Source organism: Mustela nivalis, assembly GCF_964662115.1.
Source record: "Mustela nivalis genome assembly, chromosome: 18".
In the NCBI taxonomy this organism is placed as follows: Eukaryota; Metazoa; Chordata; class Mammalia; order Carnivora; family Mustelidae; genus Mustela; species Mustela nivalis.
In genome coordinates this window covers 22,631,851-22,654,863 of record NC_139037.1, presented here as the reverse complement: position 1 = coordinate 22,654,863, position 23,013 = coordinate 22,631,851, and the positions used below count along the sequence as shown (strand labels likewise).

Sequence of the window (23,013 nt, the reverse complement as noted above, 5' to 3'; positions counted from 1 at the left end):
ATATACTTCTAATATGTGTATACATATATGTATGTATACATATATACTTCTAATACACATGCATACGTGTATATACGTGTATATACGTGTATATACATGTATACATGTATATATGTATATACATGTATACATGTATATTAGAAGTATATATGTATACATGTATATATGTATACGTGTATATACGTGTATATACATATATACATGTATATATGTATATACACGTATACATGTATATTAGAAGTATACATATACATTAGAAGTATACATGTATATGTATACATGTATACATGTATACTTCTAATATAAGGGTTGTCAAAATGTATTCCTCTCAGATACTGATTAATCTTTGACACTCATAGATAAACCATTCTTTCCTATGAGTGCAAACACAGCTTTGTACTTCATCAAGTCATTTTGAACTAGTCCAAATAAAACTCAAAGCTATATTTCAAAGGACAAAAATAATATCACCATAGAGATAGAAATTACAACTTAATTCAATAGGGACATGATACATAGTAAGCTTGGGAAAATCCTTGATGTTAGCTGGTTGGTCAAGTTGAATGGATGTCAATGGGAATAAGCATTTGCTTTGGTTCCCACCTAAATCCATCCCAAAGCACCCCAGTGTGACAGCAGGAGTTACATGTGGTGGAGTCTGTGTAGTTCATAGTCCTTCTGTCTCTGTGCACATTCAAAGGCCAAGGTTCCTCTAAAAATGCATCCCTTCAACCTCAGTTATGGTCAGCACTGGACAGCTCCCTCTGGACTTAAAAACTGTCCGAAGGTATAAGTAACATGATACAACATTACTCTCAATTTACCCAAATATGGGGCGCCTGGGTGGCTCAGTGGGTTAAAGCCTCTGCCTTCGGCTCAGGTCATGATCCCAGGGTCCTGGGATCAAGCGCCTTATCTGGCTCTCTACTCAGTGGGGAGCCTGCTTCCCTTCCTCTCTCTCTGCCTTCCTCTCTGCCTACTTGTGATCTCTGTCAAATAATTAAATAAAATCTTTTTAAAAATTTAGCCAAATATATTTAATTGTTCTCTGTGCTTACATAAAGAGATTATTTTTAGTAATCATAAAACAATTAATCTGACCACAATACTTACTCAACCTACTTTACATCTCACAGGAGATTCTAAGAAGGAAAATAAATGATTGTTATGCATGCAAGCACCAGCAGTCACACTCACTGGGATATGAGGATTTAATCACCAGTGAAACTGAGGAAGTCTAGGATTTGAATAATGATCTACTGGATATTTAAAATTAAATATTGATTAGATTTCAATAATGATCTATTGGATCTTTAAAATTAAAATTGTGTCATCATTATCAACCCAGTGATGTTTAAATTTAGGTACAGGTAGAATGACATGCTTTGATTTATTCATCCATCTATTTGTCCAAAAAATATTTTTTGTGAACTATGTTTACCAAACACGTGTTTCCTGTCTGACTTTGGCATACCATTAAATCTCAAAAATCCTCAAATATAATTAAGATAAATTAGCAATTTATCTTAGAATAGCTACATTACATGATACAGGAATTAAATTAACGAGTGAAGACCCTGGCATATAGTTTGTTGCTGCCTGTAATCCCTACTCGGGATCGACTGGTGGTTCTCCTACCAGAAATGTAGAAGGAACATAAGAAAGGCTGCTATTTTTCTCTCTACTCTCTTTTGTACCAAAACAATCAGACTCACAAGCTGATACTTTCCTCCCTCTTTAGTTGCTCTGAATGTGTATGTCTGTGTGTGTGCATGTGCGTGTGCACATGTGCATTATGTTTGAAAAGGGAAGTCTCTCTGCATGTGTTCTTTTCTCCAAAATTATAGAAATCTATGCACTCCACTGTTAAAGAATACATAAACTGAATGAAGAGTGCAACAGGTGGATATCCCCACAGGTGAGAAAACTACTCTCTGGCTCCTGTTCCAATCCTCCTATCTATTGGCTTCATGCCTGACTTCTCCAGGGAGAGCCCCATGTCCTTTCAGGAGACTGAGAAGAGACTCCATATGTTACATAGGAAGCCAGTCTGGGGGCACCTGGGTGGCTCAGTTGGTTAAGCGACTGCCTTTGGTTCAGGTCATGATCCTGGAGTCCCGGGATCCAGTCCCACATTGGGCTCCCTGCTTGGCAGGGTGTCGGCTTCTCCCTCTGACCTCCCCCCTCTCATGCTCTCTCTCTCTCTCAAATAAATCAATAAAATCTTAAAAAGAAAAAAGAAGAAGAAGAAGAAGAAGAAGAAGAAGCTGGTCTTCCCCTTCCCTGCTACTGGCCACCCACTTCATGGGAAGGTGTGATCTAGAGTATTCTGGAGTTTTTAGAAGCAAGTCGACTGTGTGATGGGTGGAGATGCCTCAGCTTTTGGCCAGCGCTTAGGAACAGATCTTTATCCCTCATGATATAACTTCCCTAGACAATGGGACGCACAAGCTTCCCTCCTTTCCATGGCACTCCTATCTTGCAGTCAAAATTTTAACTCTAAATCCAGCAGGTATTTTTTTCTTAATTTTGTGTGTGTGTGTATATATATATATATATATATACATATATGTGTGTGTGTATATATATATATATATATATATATATATATATATTTTTTTTTACTTAAATTCAGTTAATTAACATATAGTATATTATTAGTTTCAGAAATCCAGCAGCTTTAATAGAAATGTGTCTTGTATTTAATATTGCTGAGGTACTCCTCTATCTACCATTAATGCAAACAAACCCTTTGGGTTGTTTTAAGTGGAAATGTCCTATCAAAAAAAATTGTATTTTGCCTGATTCAATAAAAATAAAAATTAATAGTAATTAAAGATATTCTTAGTTTGCAAAGATCTAAGATGAAGTATGGAATATATGCTTCCCTCCCTTCAATATTATTAATAACTGGAAAAGGCCTTTATATCACTGTTTTTTAAGATTGATACTTAGTCCCAAGAGGATAGTACTCATCCAAATTCATGCAGAAAATTAGTGGGAGCTTCAATTTTTAAATTCTAATTCAAGTTTATTTTATACATGATAAGCTCTTAAAGGAAAAACAAATACTAAACTGATGCCAGTAAGTGAAACTACTTAATTTCTCAATATCACCCCAAAATCCATTTTTTATGGCCTCATATCCCTTTCATTTCCTCCTGCTGTAAGGCTGTATGTAAGTTTCCCCTATCCCACATCAATCGCTTGTTAAATTGTGTATTTTTATTACAGATAAAGGGCTGATATCCAAGATCTATAAAGAACTTCTCAAACTCCATACTCAAAAAATAACCGAGTCAAAAAATGGGCAGATGACATGAATAGACACTCTCTAAAAAAGACATACAAATGGCTAACAGACACATGAAAAAATGTTCACTATCACTAGCCATCAGGGAAATATAAATCAAAACCACAATAAGATATCCCTTTACCCCAGTTAGAATGACAAATATTAACAAAACAGGAAACAACAAATGTTGGCGAGGATGTGCAGAAAGGAGAAACCTCTTACACTGTTGGTGGGAATGCAATCTGGTACAGCCACTCTGGAAAACAGTGTGGAGGTTCCTCAAGATGTTAAGAATAGAGCTACCCTATGACAATTGTACAACTGAGTATTTAGTAGTGAAAAGAAGGGGCACATGCACCCCAATGTTCACAGCAGCAATGTCCACAACAGCCAAACTGTGGAAAGAGCCAAGATCCCCTTCAACCGATGGATGGATAAAGAAGATGTGGTACATATACATATACATATACAATAATGGAATATTATTCAGCCATTAGAAAACAATGAATACCCAGCGTTTGTATCAACATGGGTGGAACTGGAGGGGATTTTGTTAAGTGAAGTTTGTCAAACAGAGAAAGACAATTATCACATAGTTTCACTCATATGTAGAACATAAGCAATAGCTCAGAGGACCACAGGGGAAAGGAGGGAAATTCAAAGGAGGAAAAATCAGAGAGAAAGATGAACCATGAGAAAATACAGACCCCAAGAAACAATCTGGGGGTTTCAGAGGGGATGAGGGTGGGTGGGGGGGGCAACAAGGTGATGGGTATTGAGGAGGACACATGCTGTGATGAGCACTGACTGTTACACTTAACTAATGAATCACTGAACACTGCATCAAGGACTAATTGTTTACTATATAGTGCTTAATTGAATATATTTAAAAAAAAAAGAAAAGACAGTCATTGAAAAAAATGTGCATTTTTCTAGAACATGGCTTTTGGTGTCATTGCCCTTAAAAAGGCTCCATTGTTCTTTTTTCTTCACATTTACTTAGTTAGCATTTCATCCCTATATCTAAATTCTGGCATGTGTTCTATGTGATCAGACCATTTAAGTTACCCATATATATCTCCTTTTAGGATTTATCATATACAACATGGCACCCTTGATGCCTAGCACATGACCTATCAGTGTTGACATTGACTAAATATATTTTTTATTAATTTTAGCAACTTTTTAAAAAAAGTAACTTAATTGTATTTAAACTCAATTAATTAAAATATAGTAAAATATTAGTTTAAGAGGTACAGTTCAGTGATTCATCATTACATCACGTGTCCTTCTTAATGCCTTTCATCCGGTTACCCCATTCCCCCAACCACCGCCCCTCTGGCAATCCTGTTTGTTTACTAGAGTTAAGAGTCTCTAATGGTTTCTCTCCCTCTCTGATTTTGTCTTATTTTTCTCCTTTCCCCTATGATCCTGTTTTGTTCCTTAAATTCCACATATGACTGAAATTGTATGATAACTATCTTTCTCTGATTGACTTATTTCCTTAGCATAACACCCTCTTGTTCCATCCAGGTCATTACAAATGGTAAGATTTCTTTTTTTTTTTTTTTTTTTTTGGTGGTTGAGTAACGGTCCTTTGATTGATGTGAATTGCAAAGACATTCTCACTTATCAGTGCATATTCTAGAATTATTGGTCTGCTTGAATTTATCTGAATATTTCTTCTCAAAGATCTGCATTAAGAATATTCTTTGGCCAGTCCCCTTAGCAGAAAAATCCATGCAATAGTGATTTTTTTAAAAAAAAGACATCCTGTATGTTTGCAATTTATCACTTCGATTCAGAGTGCATAAAAATGACTCAATTCCATGAAGACATTCCATGAAGACTCCATGTATTATCTTGATTTTTCTAAAAGAGAACCATCCATTACATGGATTTTTTTCCCCCAAAGAGTATTTTTTCCTTAGCTCACTTGTACAGGTTCTACTGAGACAAATGTTATTTGTATCCAATAAGAAACAATGTTCTGAGTTTCAAAAGAAAAAAAAAAGGTCAATGAATTAAGTTAGTTTATTTTTAAGCAGGTCATTTTTCATACTTTTTCTTGCCTGGAGCAAAGTTTAGACTATCCTGCAACTTTACCCTGGTTTCTATGGATAATTAAGCATTTATTATTCACTTTCCTTGTATTTCATTTAGACTTTCCATCTTCAATCACTTAGGATGGACTGTAAGTGTGTTCTCATGGTTGTCCTCAAATTAATGCTTTTTTAAATGAATGCCACATTCCTCCCTATGTCCAAAATCTTGCAAGAAAACATGGTATTGAGGTAGCATCGAGGGGGAAACAAAATACAAATTAGCTATTTTCAGCCTTTTGAAGCTATTCATTAAAAAATGCCAATTCATTTTGCAATTACTACTGCTCACATCTTCTCTGACATTAAACTGCCTCCCATGTCTAGGTGTGTTGTATACCTGGACCTGCTTCAAAGTTTTATAAGTCCCTTTCAAAACCAATGATAGCCCCAGGGATTAGCTACAATACTTGGTAGTGAAGTGGGTGTATAGGAGACTGTTGAAAAACTGGAACTTGATATCAGACAGACTCACTTTGAATCTCACTTTGAATCTTTCTTAGCACCTTGTGTAAGAAAGCTATCAACTCTGACCCTCTGTTCTCTCAGAAGTAAAACTGAGATGACATGAGAAACTATCTCAAAATATTGTATGCAAAAATTAAATTTGATAATACATGCAAACCCAGTTAGCACAATGTCAACAACATAATGAGTATTCCATAAATTAGGGTTGTTTTTGTTTATATTCTTGTTGTTGTTTTTCTTCCTGTTGTTGTTGTAATGTGACAGGAAATTTTATTTGTAGATGGAGAAAGCATTTTACCTTACACTCTCTCTGAACCACAGTTCTGTCATTTGCGGAGTGGAGAAGAAATTCTTCCCTCTACAGTTCGGTTTAGTGCTCTGTCAAAGCTAAAGAACTCTAGAAACACAAAAATAGTTTCCTTTCGCTCATTTTTGTTGTTGCTGTTGCTATTATTATTATCACAGTGACCTCTGGAGTAGGAAGATAGGTTATAACCATTCTTTCCTTGTGTGGTGGCCATTAACTTTTCTATCTCAACATGTGATCTAGAACTAAATCTGAGTGAGAGTTCATCACCGTCCCAAGGCTCATTTTTGCAAGTTTAAGCATCGCATTGTGTTGGCTATACACTTAAGATATAATGTGAGACGTGGAAATGGCATGAATTTTAGCTCTAAGTGACTCTCACAAACCACCACAACAAAGCTACATCTGAGGTTACAGCAGGGTTATTCCCACCACAGGAACACACAGAAGGAATATAGAGCGGAAACCAAGCTGGATTCCCTACCTGGTTCATGACACGGCTCTGTGAGTCATGGCGAGCTTTTGCTTTTTCTCTCCTAATCCACTCCTTCCTGCCTCCCCCCTCCATGCTTCTTTTCCTTTCCTTATCTTTCTTACATTCATATTTAAAATACTTACAGAAGGACTTCTATGTGTCCAAAATTCTGTTAGGCATAGGGATGTACAAATGAACAAATCTGACAAGCTCCATTCCTTCACAGACTTTCCATTCCAGCATTAGAACTTAAAAATACAAACAAGTCAATGTGTAAGATAATTACTGGCTATGATAAGCTCAAAGAAGATAATATGTAGAACAAATAGCAAATCTCTCTGCAATCTTAAGTTTATATCTGAAACAAGAGAAGGAGCTCTCCCTGAGGTAAAGAGATTGATGTGTTATGGCAACAAAAAATAATTCTATTAGGCTGAAATGTAACAAGTAAGGGGATGGAAGAACTTATCTGTTCCAAAGTCCACAGTTCTGTTCTTAGCATTCTTTTGAGGATAAAATAAGACACATGTGGGATTTTTTTTTTTTTTTTGCTCTCCTATGCTCTGGTTTCTTTTTATTAAAAATATTCTAGTATCAAGAACTTGATGACAGTTGCCAATGGGCAATCTTTTTTTATAAATATCATAAATATGTTCAAGTCCCATAGCCTGCTGAGAGAATGTTCACTGTCACAATATTGATCATTACAGCTATGAGTCTGACTGTTACTGGTAAGGCCAAAATCCTCATATAAAAATGAACTGAGGAAAGGCCCAGATGGGTTCACTGGTAAATTCTACCAATACTTAATAAAGAAATTATACCAATACTCTACAATCTCTTATACAGGACAGAAGCAGAGAAATTGCTTCTTAACTCATTCTATGAGGCCACCATTACTGTAATACCACAGTCAGATGACATTCCAAGAAATGATAATGACAGACCAATATCTATCTCTAAAGAACACAGATGCAGAACCTTCAATATGATATCAGCAAGCTGAATCCCAAAAAAGTAGAGGAGTTAGATGTCATGACTAAGTGAGATTTATCCCAGATAGGCCAAGTTGGTTCAACAGGCAAAAATGAATTAATGAAATTCATCACATTGACAGATTAAAAAAGAGAAATCAGGTGATCATATCAACAGACAAAGAAACAGCAGTTAACAATATCCAACACCTATTCATGATTTAAAACTCTTAATAAAACAGAAACAAAAGAAGGGTGTCTGGGTGGCGTAATCAGTTAGGCACCAAACCCTTGGCTTCAGCTCAGGTCATGATCTCAGCGTCATGAGATCTAACCTCATGCCAGGCCCTGCACTTGGCACAGAGTCTCCTTGGGACACACTCCTTCTCTCCCTCTCCCTCTAAAATAAATAAACAAATCTTTAAAAATGTAGAAAGAGAAGAGAACTTTCCCAATTCCATCAAGACTATGCATAAAAACCCTAAAAATATCATACATAAAGATGATAAGCTTAAAGCTTTCTTATTAAGATCAGGTCCAAGACAAGAATGTATCTTCTCACCACTTCTTTTCAATATCATTGTCAAAGTCCCTACTAACACAATAAGACAAGGGAAGGAAATAAAAGGTATATAGATTGGGGGGGAAGATATAAAACTCTTTGTTCACAGATGGCATGATCATCTATGCAGGAGATCCAAAATAACTGACATAAATAACAACAACAAAACCTTTTGGAATTCATAAGCAAATACAGCAAGGCTGCAGCATACAAAAGGCAATGCTTTCCTATGTAACAATGATATATTTGAAATTAAAAACCCTATACCTTTTATATTAGTACCTCCCAAAACTGAAATACTTAAATTTAAATCTAACAAGTATATACAAGATTTATATGAGAAAAACAGCAAACTTCTGATGAATGAAATAAAGAATAAATAAATAAATGGAGAGAGAGTTTATGTTCATGGATAGGAAGACTCAATGACATTTTGATGTCAGTTCCTCTTAGCTTGATCTATAGACACAATGCAATCCCAATCAAAATATCAGCAAATTATTTTATGAATATCAACAAACGGAGTCCAAAGTTTGTATGGAGAGGTAAAAGATCTAGAATAGCCAACACAATACTGAGGGAGAAAAACTTAGAAAGACAGATGCTTCCTGACTTCAAGACTTACCACAGAGCTACAGTAATTAAGACAGTGGGATCCTGGTGAAAGGACAGAAAAAAAGATCAATGAAACTGAACAGAAAACCCAGAATGGGATCACATAAATAAGGTCAACTGACCTTTGACAGAGGAGCAAAGGCAAAATAGTACAGCAAAGATAATCCTTTCAACAATGATGCTGGGTATCCACATGCAAAACCAAAACAGAACAAAACAGAACTTAAATATGGGCATTAAATCCTTCATAAATACTAACTCAAAATGGATCACAGACCTAAATCTTCTTAGACACAGGACAATAAAATTCCTAGAACATAGGAGAAAGCCTATATGACCTTGCATTTGGCAATGACTTTTTAGATACAATGGCCAAGGCAAAATTGATGATCAAACTGACAAGAGAGACTTGATTAAAAGCTGCTCAGTGGGGAGCCTTTTTCTCCTTTGCCTGCTATCCCCCCCAACTTGCGCTTGTTCTCTCTCTCTCTCTCTCCCCCTCGCTCTCTCTGTGTCAAATAAATAAATAAAATCTTTTTTAAAAAATAAATAAGTGCACTCCTTAATACTCTTACTATTGGGTTTTGACTAAATAGTTTACCAAACACCTACTAATTTTGCATATTACTGTTTGAAACCTCACATTCACTGACTTGCTAGGACAAAAATTTACTTACTCTTTTGTGTTTGCCACGTGTTGAAACAGCCACAGAGACCCACTGTGCTTGGGGTCTCAAAGAATTTGCCGAAGAGTGCAGTTAGCTGACATCTTCCAGCTGAATCATCTTTAGGATTAGTTTTAGTATTTGAGCTGAGGACTACTCTTCCCAGGCACATCAGAGACAAAGAGTGATTAAGACTGTATTCAAACCTGGCCATGTACATAACATATGGGACATCTTCTAAGAGAAACCTTTGCTCCAGGAATACCCAAGGGTTTGGTCAAGATGCTGTCAATACGCATTGCCTTATCGAGCTTCCTTTCCCCTTAACTTGCTTGGCTATCAGGTCTGCATCACAGTGAGATGGGTTTCCCCACCTGATTCTGTTGCATGCCCCTTATGGAGTGGTTATTTAGGTCCCTCTCATAATTCACAGGTTGAAATATAATTCCCAATGTGATGGTAATTGGGGACAGTGGCTTTAACAGACACTGTGATTGTGAGAGTAAATCCCTCAAAAATAGTATTAGTGCTCATATTCAATGAAGCCAGCAAGCTAGCTCACTCTCTTTCCACATGGTAGATATAGAGAGTCAGCCCTCTACAGTCTAGAAGCTGGCACTCACTGGAATTCTAACATGCAGACACCCTGAGCTCAGACTTCCAGCCTCAAGAGCTGTGAGAAACAAATTTCTGTTTCTTATAAGCCACCCAGTTTAAGGTATTTTGTTATAGCAGCCAGAACTAAGACAGTGCTTCTTTTATCTTTTATAGTTCTCACCTGCTAAGCCACTCGCTCTCCTAACTCTGTCTCAATGTCTTTCAGAGGACACGGTAATGGATACACATCTTTTGGTCACCAGAAAGTGTATTTATTTTCCATTTGCTTACAAAATTTAAAAAAAAAAAATGCTCCCTGATCTTTGCATTTTTTTTCTATATTTTTCAATATAAAAATTTTTTAAACTGTTCTTAATCTGTTTCTGCATAACACTTATGCCCTTCTCTACCACACACACACACACACACACACACACACACACTCATACTGGTCTCAAAAAAAATTTTTTTTAAAAGAGAAAAGTTGAGGTTCCTGGGTGGCTCAATCAGTGAAGCATATGCCTTCAGGTCAGGTCATGATCCCAGAACCCTAGGATCAAGCCCTACATCAGGCTTCCCACTCAGTGGGGAGTCTGCTACTTCTTTTGACCCTTTCCCCTCTCATGCTCTCTCTCTCTCACACTGTCTCTCTCAAATAAATAAATAGAATCTTTAAAAAGAGAGAGAGAGAAAAAAGTCCTCACAGAGTAAAATTTAGATTCTTATAATTATGAAGTCATTTACACAAAAATATTTATAATTCACTTGTCCATATTTATGTTACAAAAAAAGAACTTAGGCTGATTTTTGATTTTTTAATTTAACCTCTATTTCCTTGCACTGTATCTGCTTTAACTAAAAATCACAACTTCACTCAACCAATATTTAAACAATTACTACATATATTCTTCAAGTATCATATCATTTCTCCCTATTACATTTCCCACAATAATATCAGAATTCACCTCCTAAAATATAAACCATATAATTTTGTATCTTTCATATTAGAAATGATAAAGCTCAAATAAATGTATGTTGAGACAGATACTCATGATGCTGGGTAAAAATGCAAATATTAAATGTGGCTGACATTTGATTAAGCAAATGGCAATATATGTCAATGAAACATATATTGACATACATGTCAATGAGATATTTTCAAGTACCCAAATTCTCTGACGTAGTAGGGGGTTTTTATTATCTACACCTCAAAGCAATTTATTTTTGATATATCAATTATTTAAATGGTATCACCATGCTTCCTTGTGCCTATGTTGAAAGCAAAAACCTGTCTTCTAAAATGGATTTTGAGATATTTGCAGGCTCACATTTGGCTTTGTGAATTTTTCTCCTTATATTTAATTCAATGCCTAGAACACAGTGAATGCTGAATTAATTTTTGCTGGATTACACTGGGCCTGGTGAACAAAAAGATCCAAGTGAAGAAATAGGCAAAGAGCAAAGAAGAAAATGATTTAACTCCACTTAAGCAATCAACAATTTCTGTTTTACATAAGCCCTTATACCATAGTTATTACCTAGGGAGAGTGAGGTTCAAAGACAACTTTGAAATTAAGGACCAAGATATGAGTCCCATGTCTGTTCCCAATTCGGTCACTGTGACGTTAGCCAAGAGGACATGTCCAGACTTCTCTCTGTCTCTCTCTGTCTCTCTCTCTTAGCTGACTATCTTCTCTGTCACTTCCCCTAGGGTCATCAAGGGACCCAAAGGAGATGAAGTTTATGACAGACTTCCTTCTTCACTGAGGAAAAATATGTAATTATGCCTCTAATTAATGTGTTTTAGAAGTGTTCTTTCCTGTTTCTAAATCTAAATTCAATTTCAAGCCATGACCTATTTATATATAAACGTACTTTTTCTCACTTTTAAATGCATGAGGATTTTACTCTTTGAATTAAAAAAAGCAAAGAGAGGCTTTAAATTTTTAATTTAATTAATAATTGACTTAATGGTAAGACATGGAAATTTATCTCAATAATACTGAAAACTCATAAATTGAAGAACTTATATGTATATGCAGCTGTTTACTGAATTTTTCAATTTGGAAATCTGCAGTCTAAACCAGAGATACAAAATAAAAATTCATATTTTTCAATATGTACCACCAAAAATCCCACAGGATTATAGAAAGTCTGGGAAAGTGGCCTTACTCTTTTAATACATTGTTAAAAAATGTGAAGAAAACTTGCAAAAACTATAATTTTATGAAATTATCTTCCTCGTCAGTTAAAAAAAAAGTTTTTGTTTTTTTTCCTTTAAATAACTTAATGATTTCTAAAGTCTATACCACCAGATTCAGGACATTGACTGGGTTTAATACTGGCAATACTACTACTACTATTACTACTATTACTACGATCTCCATAAAGAACTCTAGTGGGTAGACATCAGGATCCTGATTTATTTATTTATTTATTGAATATTTTTTTATTTATTTGTCAGAGAGAGAGATAGAGAGAGAGCGCATGCCAGCACAGGCAGACAGAGTGGTAGGCAGAGGCAGAAGGAGAAGCAGGCTTTCCGCCAAGCAAGGAGCCCAATGTGGGACTCGATCCCAGGACGCTAGGATCATGACCTGAGCCAACTGAGCCACCCAGGCGTCCCAGGATCCTGATTTATGAGTATGGAATCTAATAGCAAATCTAGTGGTATCCATCCATTGAAAGATTACCACATGTCATAGACTATATATGGTTGATGTTTATTACTTGATTAATCTTCATCATAATTCTAGCAAGTAGATACCATACCCAGTTTATAAACAGGGGAGTTGAAACTTAAAAAGATTTATAAATGTCACTTGCCAAGCATCACACAGCCAATAAGCAACTGACTATATTCTTAAATCTGGTATTTCAGTGTGCCTGATATATAAGTGCCTTCCCCGCTGCCCTGCCCCAGGATGAAAAATGGTGCCAGGCCATGTGTTAAACAGGTGATATTCTACAAAGGGTCTTCGATTTGTTGTAATCGGTATCAAAATGATTGTTGGGCTTGCCATGTACCACACACTGCACAGAAATAACACATTCAAATATTATTGATACAGGCAGTGAAGTACTTAACCATAACATTTCATAATCCAAATCCCAAGAAAAGCGTTTCCCTGAAGCAATAACATGGTAAATAGAATTCAAAATTTAGGCCACAAACCTGTCTCAGGCTCAATGGAAAAATAAGGCTGCCCTTCCAAGATACTATAAACCAACTTTGCACTGTTTCCATAAACTGGGTCATCAGCATCAGTAGCTGTTACATTAGTGACAGACGTACCTAAAAAAGAGAGAGAGAGAGAGAGAGAAAGAAAGAGAAAAGAAAAGAAAGAAGAGGGAGAGAAAAAGATAATAATTAACACATTATTCTTTGCCAAGAGCTAAATTTTGCCAAGCATATCATACAGAAATCCATGTGTGGGAATAAAGAAAAAAAAAAGAAATCTCTTCAAAAATGTGGAGATAAACTACTCTGTCATAACTTCAAAAATATCCAAGTCTTTAAAAAGAAGAGTACTGCCAGGTTGGAGTACTATATAAAGATAACCCTTTTAGAATCTATATTACTCAAGAATCCTTTGTAGTTTTCATTTTAAAGATACCTTTCAGACTCATGTGGGCTTGGAGAATATGAAAAGGAAACATATCAAAGAAACAAGAAACACCAGGTTAATAATACGATACAATATGCAGCATTTAAGTTTTGCCAAAATACAACTACAATATACCTGAAAAAAAAAATGGCTGCTGAAAAAAACTGCACAAAAATATCAGAGGAATATTTTATCCATTTCATCTAATTCCTCAGAATATAAATTGTGATTGGAACCACCAATTAATCTGCATGTTTAGGAAATTAGGCCTTATGGATAACAGAGTCAAACCTTTATTTTCAGATTCATTTTCCATTTGTTCTTCACTCATCCATTCAGCCATTGTCCACATGTAGCTCGCCTGATGTGAAGTATATATACAAAGATAAAATCTACATTTGGGAAGTGTACCATTTGGTGGTGGAAGGTTAGAGGAGAGGGCAGACACACACGCATACAGAAATCAGCTGAATGCCATAGCGCCATGTTTGGATCTCTCATTTACTCCGCAGACAGGGTGGGGTCAGGGACCACTTCCTGAGAGACACTGCATTTGAGTTACATTATTAAAGACAGGTAGAGTTTAACCAGGAGAAAGGGCAGGGAAGGAATTGCAAGCAATAAGTCAAGCCTAAGTAAAGGCAAAGTAATCTGAGAGACTGTGTGAAATTCTGGGACATGCTGAAACTGGGAAGAAACTGGAGATGTCTGGTGCGGTAACGGGCTTCAAGGTCTGTGAGGGCAGAGGCAGTGTCCCTCACCCAGTAAGTGTCAGATACATAATAATTATCAAACATATTAATAACTGAGTGAATGGGCACGTGAATAATCTGATGACTGAATGACAAATAGTAAGTGTCAGAGATGAGTTCCCTAACAAGTAGACTCTGACATAGATTTCTTGCAGAATTTTTATTGGGGAGTTCTCTTTAAATGATATCTGTGGGGGGTGAATAGGTCCATATTGGGCAGAAGGATCTGTGGGCTGTGATGCATTTTGCAGTCGCAGACTCTACTGCACAACCTACCAATGGGATGGTCACCAAGGAAATGGTGCCAGACCTTTAGATAGAGTACTGACCAGTTACTGGATGTAGGAACCCCTCTAAGAATAGAGCCTTGGCCTTGGGCCAGGCAGCTCTCCTCGGCTGGGTGATCATCAGCCCTGAGATGCCAACAATCAGCACTCTCAAGCAGCACAGGGGAAGAGTGTTTTTCAACCCAAAGGGCATGGAGGTAGGGGTGGGTCTGAGCCACAGACCTCCTTGTCTACTGAAGTAGGATAGAGCTTTTGCAAGATCGTGCCAATCAAAATACTTTCAAGGGTTTGAATTATGGTCACTATACAGGAAAATGTAGTAATAATGTTGGTTGAGCAGCTGATAGTTTTGTAAAATTGGAAATTTCTACTCAGAAGGATGATTCAGAGGTTCTACAAAATCTACAGTTAGAAAAGAAAGAAAGAAAGAAAGAAAGAAAGAAAGAAAGAAAGAAAGAAAAAGAACATCTAATGTCAGTTGTATAATACATTCCACATTCCATCAGACACTGGGAACAATGTCAAAGAAAAAAAAAAAAGACTCGCTCTTACAAATAACTCATCAGCTAGCTGGTAGAGATGCACACAGGAAAGTACAATATTTGGAGTTATTTGAATATCATGTGGGAATGAGAAGAATTGGAGGAAAACCTTCCAAGTAAGAGGAGGAAAAGGAAATAAGTAAATTTTAAGAGGAGATAATGACTGGAAAAATCAATCATCAAGCTAACTTTGGAGCACAAAATGCAGGAGTCATTTGAATCCCAAGATGGGGAGTGTTGGCTTAACCTGCAGGAAACAGAGATGATATTTCAGTTAGAGACCCAAACCCATGCTGTGGGCTCTCCTCTATCAGTGCCCCCAGATTTAAGTGGAGCCAGAGACACTGAAGGTTAGATCAGATTAAGACGTTACAGCAGTAGTCCAGTGAGGGGGTGATAAAACCTTAACAATAAATATGGATCGTGATGCTCATTTTCTTGTTTTCATCCTGGCACTTAGGTTCCATAAGATGTTCAAAAGCCAGTAAACTGGGTGAGGGGTATACATAACTCTCTGCAATTTTTCTGAAAAAGATAAAAGTTAAAGAAAAAAAGAATGAAGAGTAAGAAAACGACTCAGGAGTTTCTGAGAGCTCATAGTTCAGAGACTGGTGAGAAAGGGTGAACTCTTCCATGGAGATGAGCACGACACATCTGTTTTGCTCGATTGAGCTGATTTGCATGTTTAACGTTTTTTTAGGAGAAACATCTTCCCCCCATAACGAGATAACACATTATCAGAAAAATAAAGTCAAGTGTGATGTTAAGGTAATGAGGGTGAGTATTCTGTTCTAGTCACTCCCTACCTAGGCCCTGGAGACAAAGAGGTGAACAAATGGAGATTCCTATCATCACAAAAAATTATAGGTTAGTGGGTAACTTAAATTGAGAAATGACTTCACAGAGACAAAATAAATAAATCAAACAGATTTCTGAATGACAGAATCACTGCGTATATGTGCGCCGTGGGTATGATTGGGCAGAGGAACGCGTGGGTCACCGTTTTGCAGATGGAATGCTTCCAACCTACGCTGAAACAATTAATTACCCATCTCTCTGGCCTGATCATTTAACCTGCCTTAGCCTCCAACTTCCAATCTACAATACATATCCGAATTATTGTGAGGGTTAAACCAAACAACATACGCAGAGGTTTAGCACACAAATGACCACGTCTGAAGCCTATGACATCAACTCTGCCTACGTTTTAGAATCTAGGTTGATGAATATCAGTATCTTCGGGGAATCTGTCCGATCTACAGGGTGGCAAGACGGGGATGGGAGTATTTTTAAAAATCTTCTCAGGCAACTCTTAGTCAAAGCCAAAGTTCAGAACAACCGTAGCAGGTCCTGGACAGTGTTAACTTTTCACTTCACTCTTCCCCCCCCCAAGAAACATTAATTATTTTGAAGAGTTCGTCAGATTTGTTTATATATGAAGCATTTTTTCTTTCAACTATTCAAATTGTATAAACGCCCATGGGGATTACTTCGCCTTAAATGGAAGTTGGGAGTATATCCTAGGAAGCTTACAAGACTGATGATGATCCTATGGTCACCGATTACTGTAACTTGATGTTATTGTCCTACGACATTACAAAACTGAGGCAGGAGTCATGGGCCAGGTTTCCATCATTTCCAGGCTCTGTGATTCAGCTTTTTTCTTTTTTTAACACATACAAAGACAATCATTTTTTATTTCGCACATCTCCAAGTTCTGTGTAAGAATCAAATGAGATAATATTAAGTAGAGACAAATGACTAAGAAGATATGTTTGGAGTCATATTGTCTTTAACCAAGACACTTGTATTATTATTTTTTTTTATTGTGAAATTTTTTTTAATTTTTAATTTTTTATTTATTTATTTATCGTGGCAGGGCAGCAGAGTGAGAGGGACAAGAAGATACTGCACAGAGCACAGAACCCAATGTGGGGCCCAATTCTACCCAGAACCTTGATCACAACCTGAGCCGACCCAGGCTGAAATTAAGAGTCAGACACTCGACTGACTGAGCTACCCAGGCAACCCTAGGGCACTTGTTTTATATCCATCTTCAACTTCTATGAGTCCTATGTCCTTGGCCAAAGTAACAATACTTTTCTAAGCTTTGGTTTTCTAACCTGTAAAAAGGAAAGTGATAGTAACTGCTAACTCCTAGGCTTGTTGACATAATGCAATATAGTAAGTTATAGAAAAATTAATGAAGAGTCATTGACATTTGATACTTCTGGGAGCTTACTATCCCTGTATTTATATGCACATTATGTGTATTAGAAAATACACACACACACACACACACACACACACACAGAATCTCACTTTCTCCCATCTAGTTCATCTCCTGTCAGTTTCCTCTGTGGTATAAATTTGCTGTGGGCTCAAAAATAAAATGGGCTTTGATGTAGCAAGCACAAGGCCAGGCACTGGGCAAGTCACCAGCACAAGTTCCTCGATGTTATTTGGGTAGGTGTCATTCTAATGAATGCCATATCTCTCAGCCCATGCAAATCCCGCACTGCTGCCAAGATGAACTACTCTGCCAGGCAATGCAGCACAGCGAAGGCAAGCTTTTACCCACAACCTCATCCATGATCTTTCTGCCTGATGCTTGGCTTCCCGGGAAATCTGCATCCTTCAACTCGAGATGTCTGGAAATGAAAAGGCAGTACTACTTCCCGTCAAGGACAATATTTCTCCTAATAGTGATTCAAGGCTGTTGATGCACCTGTACCCTGGAATAGATGTGTGCAGAGGGTTTGTGCATGCATTTGTCAAGTGATTACCCAGAGGGGGGAAAAAATGGATACTTTGAGGTTAATCTTGCAGCAGAAAAGATTTCTAGTCAAGCTGTGGTGTAGGCTTCTCCATGGAAATGCATGCAGAACGCAGACCACAGAGGCAAATTGAAAAGTGTAAACCTTGCAGGATAATGTTTCTTCAAAGCGGCAAGTGTTGGTGTGTGATAAATAGGGCCCTGCGTAATACCCAGGAAATATAACAACAGGATTCTCTGTTTGTGTTTTCATTTGGAACTGTTTTTGTCCCTTTGTCGAGGATACAAGAGACTCATTTAGCTAGTGACTATAAATTTGACACTGTGCCATTTCTCTAAGAAAGCCCCTATTATGATCCAACTTGATGCTGATCCTAATTATAATAATATAGCTGTTGTATTTCCAGCTGTTGTCAACAAAAATGATCCCTGTCACCACAATGCATCCTGCTAGTATCAATTCAAGTAGGAATACGTCAATTCCAAGGTGAATTCTGCTTTTAATCAGCCCATTATTCTGCGTTTAGTTTCTTGGTTAAGTGAGATTCGCCAGTGTGTGCTTGGATTTTAATTAACAGAGGGCTTGTGGTATCATTTGCCTCCTGTCACACCTGTAGGTTCCCTCCCATTAGCAGCAGGACCCACACATCTTCCCCCTATAATGACAGCAAACACTACAAGCAATATTAACCATCAAAAATTTTACACTGTCAGGTTAGAGGTTCCAGTTTGCTGACAAACTAAGATGAAAGGCCTTCGGGAAAATAAGATGTTGGGTTTAGGTAGTGCAGCTCTGTTAGCTAGACTATACTTTTTTATGAGCAAGTCAGCACACCAATTCTGCACATTATTCAGAAAGAAAAATGCTGGTGCTGACACCCTGAGCAGGAAAACAAAGGTTTGGTGCAGCGTGAAAATGTGCACACTGGAAAAACTAAAACTCTTATGATGAGAAGAACACAAACCCCATTTGCAAAGAGTCATTTGCAATACATTCTCAGAGAATAAGCATTCTGTTAGCAGGTGGGAATATAAAGCAGCAGAACCTTTGCAATCACTGAAATTCAAAGGCCTATGTTCTTGGCCTCTTGCTACCATCTTCCAACTTTCGATTTGACCTTCTGGCTACCCTGATCCAAGTTCAGTGTGTACCATCCGTGGACAGAGTATCTGGCATTATCATCCCCAAATGTCTCAAACATTCACACATTCCAAAGATCAGAGGCCTAACAGGTCACAGCAATGATGCAGCATGCATTCGTTATTTTAATAAAACTAAACCCTCAGCCCACCTTCCCTCATCCTCTTGGCTCATTCTCCCAAGTCCTAGGCAACGCAAGAGGTAGTGGGGACACAGGTGTTGCCATGACAACCTGTTTTGGTTGTTGACTAGCTGAGCAATAATTTCTTAAGGCCCGCATAACTTGTTGACGTTTAAACTATCGCTTACTAGAAGCCGAAGGCATCTGGCCCTGGATGTTTTAAGTGTGTTATGCCAAATCCATTATTTTTTACTTTTATGGAAACATGTCCTGGGATGCCTCTGTACATGACTGGCATGCAACTTCTAGAGGGTTTTTTTTTTTTTTTTTTTTTTTTTGTCCCTCAACCCCCACCCACCCTCAAGTAACAACAGAACACAGACCTGACATGCTTACAGAAAAGCTCAGAATAATTGCAGGCAGCCAGTGTAGTTTTCCTGACATCTCCCCAACGGACCATCGACCCTACTCTCTCCTGAAGGGCCCCAGGCAAATCCTCCCAGTGCAAAGATGTCCTAACTCCTACCGGTATTTTCGTTGTTCAGCTTTGCTGTTTCGTTATAGAAGACACAGGTCAAGTATCCAAACCTTGAAGGGACGCCTTCGGGGATCTTTGGAGGTTGAGGAGGGTTAACCGTGGATCAGTAGAATGTATGGCTTGCGTTTTTAAACCCTATATATGGAGAATTCTTTCTCAACCAACTTCTGAGGAAAACAGTGAGATATACCATGTGTAAGCAGGAAGACAGGATTTTACTTCCTTTTAAGAACTGCTGCTCTGAACAACTATTGGTTAACTAGGGAAGCTATGGGCAGGGTGACAACAGAAGATGAAACCCTTCTCTTTTTTGGTGCCCAATCCTGCAATTTATAGAAGCCAATTAGCAGGAGGCAAAGGCAGCCTGGGTTTGCCATTTCATTTCACAAACCAGTCTTTAAGACATATACCACAAAATGAAATCCTAAACAATCTCTTTCCCCTCCATCATCTTTTGCAAAGGCCTAACCATTGCTCACTGGGTCTTCTTCTCATGTGCCAGCTCTCAGCCTGTAGTAAAATGTTGCTGCCAAATTCTACATGCTCCAAATTGAATTTATTACGGGAACAGGGACAGATTCTTAACTGCAGTCAGGCGGACGGACAACACGGAAATGCATCCTGTCATTTCTCTGGCTCTACGATTCGGGACATAAACTGGGGAAATAAAATTCCATTTCCATATTTTATTCTGGAGCATTTAGAGGTATAAACAGTTTTGTAACTTAATGAAACATCCATACACACTTCACATTGTGTTTATAAAATGAGCCCGAAACTTTCTGGAACAATTAAACACTTCAGAAAATGCGCGAGCGCACAGATGTCTTCCATTCACCCCTGCATCATTCCAGAGAACATCTGTAACATGCGTCGTGTGACGGAAGTGAAAAATATTGTATGAAAATGTGTAACTGTAAAATCTCAGCCATGTTTACTATGCACGGGAGAAAAGTACATTCTGCATTTCTCACAAACAGGAGCAGGATGGTGGCCTACCCACTGCTTTTGCAAACAGATAATGAGGACGATTGGAAGTCTGGTTGTGAAAACTAATAAGCTGTCTGTTTTACAGTTCTGTGTGCATAAATAAATCTTTTCAGAATCAGAATGACTCTTATAACACAATGGGACCCAAAAAAGTATATATTTTTTTCCTTAAGCTGCCTATTCCCAGCGATCAAGCCTTTGCTAATCCGTTACCTATGGAATTAAATCCTATAAATACCTAAGAAGTAAACTGGTATCATTGTGCTTTAGACCGCCGGCTATTTCCATCCTGACCTTGCAAAATTAAGCTACCAGGGGTTCCACGGATGCCTTCTGCAAAGTGTCAGGACTGCGGTAGGTGGAGGCTTCCTTCATTGTATTTTATTACATGAACTCATTCATTCACTCACACAAAGGCTATTAGCATAGTAGGTACTGTGGGCTGAGCTCCAAGTTAGACTTGGAGGGCACAAGAAAGTGCAGCAGTCAGAGTTTCTGTCCCAAGAGTGTTTGAAGTTCATTTTAGCACATTTCCACATGGTTTCACTGTACTGCAGGAAACTGCAAACCTTTGTTAAATGTATTTCCAGAAGTCGTCGGCATGATGTAGTGGAAAACAGGTATATGCTACACTCATAATGTCAGAAGTGTTGTTCACATCCTCTTATTATCAGACTGAGATCCATACTCTACATTAATGACATGTCACTCTTACACTCCAAGGATTTTTTTTTTTCCTCAACACCTATGAGACTCAGTTTCCTAATAGAAGAAAGGGAATACCGCCCATTTCATATTCTGAGTCTGCTCCCTGCGGATGATGGTCAGTAGTCCCTGGGTGGGGGACACTGTGTTGAGCTGCACCTCTGGCTCTCTATGGCACGCTACTTTACGTATGTTTGATGAAGGATGAATTTGAGTTTAAGAGGCATGAGAATAAAATTATAACCACTCCAGTGGCTGCTCATTTTTTATTCTTGTAGAAGGAGCTGAATTCTCTAGTTAAAAGCCAAGACACTTACAAATGGCAGTACTGTGGTTGTGACTACAATCCCTTCCTTTCCACCCCCCCAACCTTTGCTGACATGTAACTGACAAAAAAATTGTAACATATTTAAATTGGTCCACAACATGATGGTTTGATATCCGCAGACATTGTGAAATGGTTACTGCAATGAAATTAATCAAGACATCCGTCACCTCACATGGTTACGTCCCTGTCCCCCAACTGAAAGACAAAATGCTTAACTCTCTTATCAAATGTCATACCTGGCCAAATGAATTGAGCTATTGAGAAGGCAAAGTCTTAGACAAAAACAGGCTTAGCTGGGTAATCATTAGAGACCTTTGGTTTCAAGAATAGTTTTTAAAAGATATGCACTAAGTTACCCAAAATATGTCATTCTATATTTGCCACTATCCATGAAGTCTGTTGTTAAAATGGAAAACAGTTGGGTTTACTGCCTATTTGGGCCCTTGGTTATCACAGTATATTTTTACTGAGCTTGTACTAAGTGCCAAGCCTTCTTTTAGGTACCCAAGAGACTTTACAGTGAGAAGATTCTTGCTTTTTTGAAGGGCAGACCAGTGGGAGGCCAGAAAATGACTGGATGAGTGACAAATGATGTGATCCAGTGCCGTGGGGAAAGAATGGTGGTGAGTAACACGGGAGGGGCAGCGACATAGAGAAAGCAAGGTTTCTGGGAGGAGGGGGCATAAATATTAAGATTACATTTAAGAACAAGGCTGATGCTGAGTCAAAGTTCAGAGGGAGGGCCGCAGATCAAGACATCCCCATGAAAGAGGTTGATAAATTCAGAGCTTATCTCAGGAAAACAGAATGTTAGAATAGGGTTTACACATTCTTTTACACCAAAGGCTTCCAATTCTCCCAATGTTTTTTTTTTTTTTCTCCCCCCAACTCAAGTAAGTACATTCCTATGACTCCCCACCATATCTACCTATCTCATTCACACTAGGGTTCAAGAATTAGTTGTCCCCAAGCTGAATTGTTACTGCTTCTGCACTCTAAAAATATTTCATTTGACTTCTCTGGGGGCATTACTTCCCTCATATATAAAGTACAGTGGGTACAGATTTTTCCCTTGCAGAGTGAAAGCTGCTTGAAAACAATATTTGTTCTTATTCTCTCAACTTTCCCATCTAATCCTCCTCTCCAGAATTAACCCATTCCTCTG

At 37.9% G+C, this 23,013-nt stretch overlaps 1 protein-coding gene across 8 annotated transcripts in view; it reads right to left on the bottom strand.

Moving 5' to 3' along the window:
- Nucleotides 1-23,013, bottom strand: part of CDH8 (cadherin 8) — a 376,484-nt gene that overhangs the window by 192,956 nt on the left and 160,515 nt on the right. For 7 of the 8 annotated variants that reach the window (XM_082712375.1, XM_082712377.1, XM_082712374.1 and 4 more), the window contains one exon: nucleotides 13,236-13,355. The exons of the other annotated variant lie outside the window; for it this stretch is intronic. In XM_082712375.1, coding sequence (XP_082568501.1) covers nucleotides 13,236-13,355 — 120 coding nt within the window. The remainder of the gene's footprint in view (nucleotides 1-13,235; nucleotides 13,356-23,013) is intronic. 8 annotated transcript variants of the gene reach the window in all.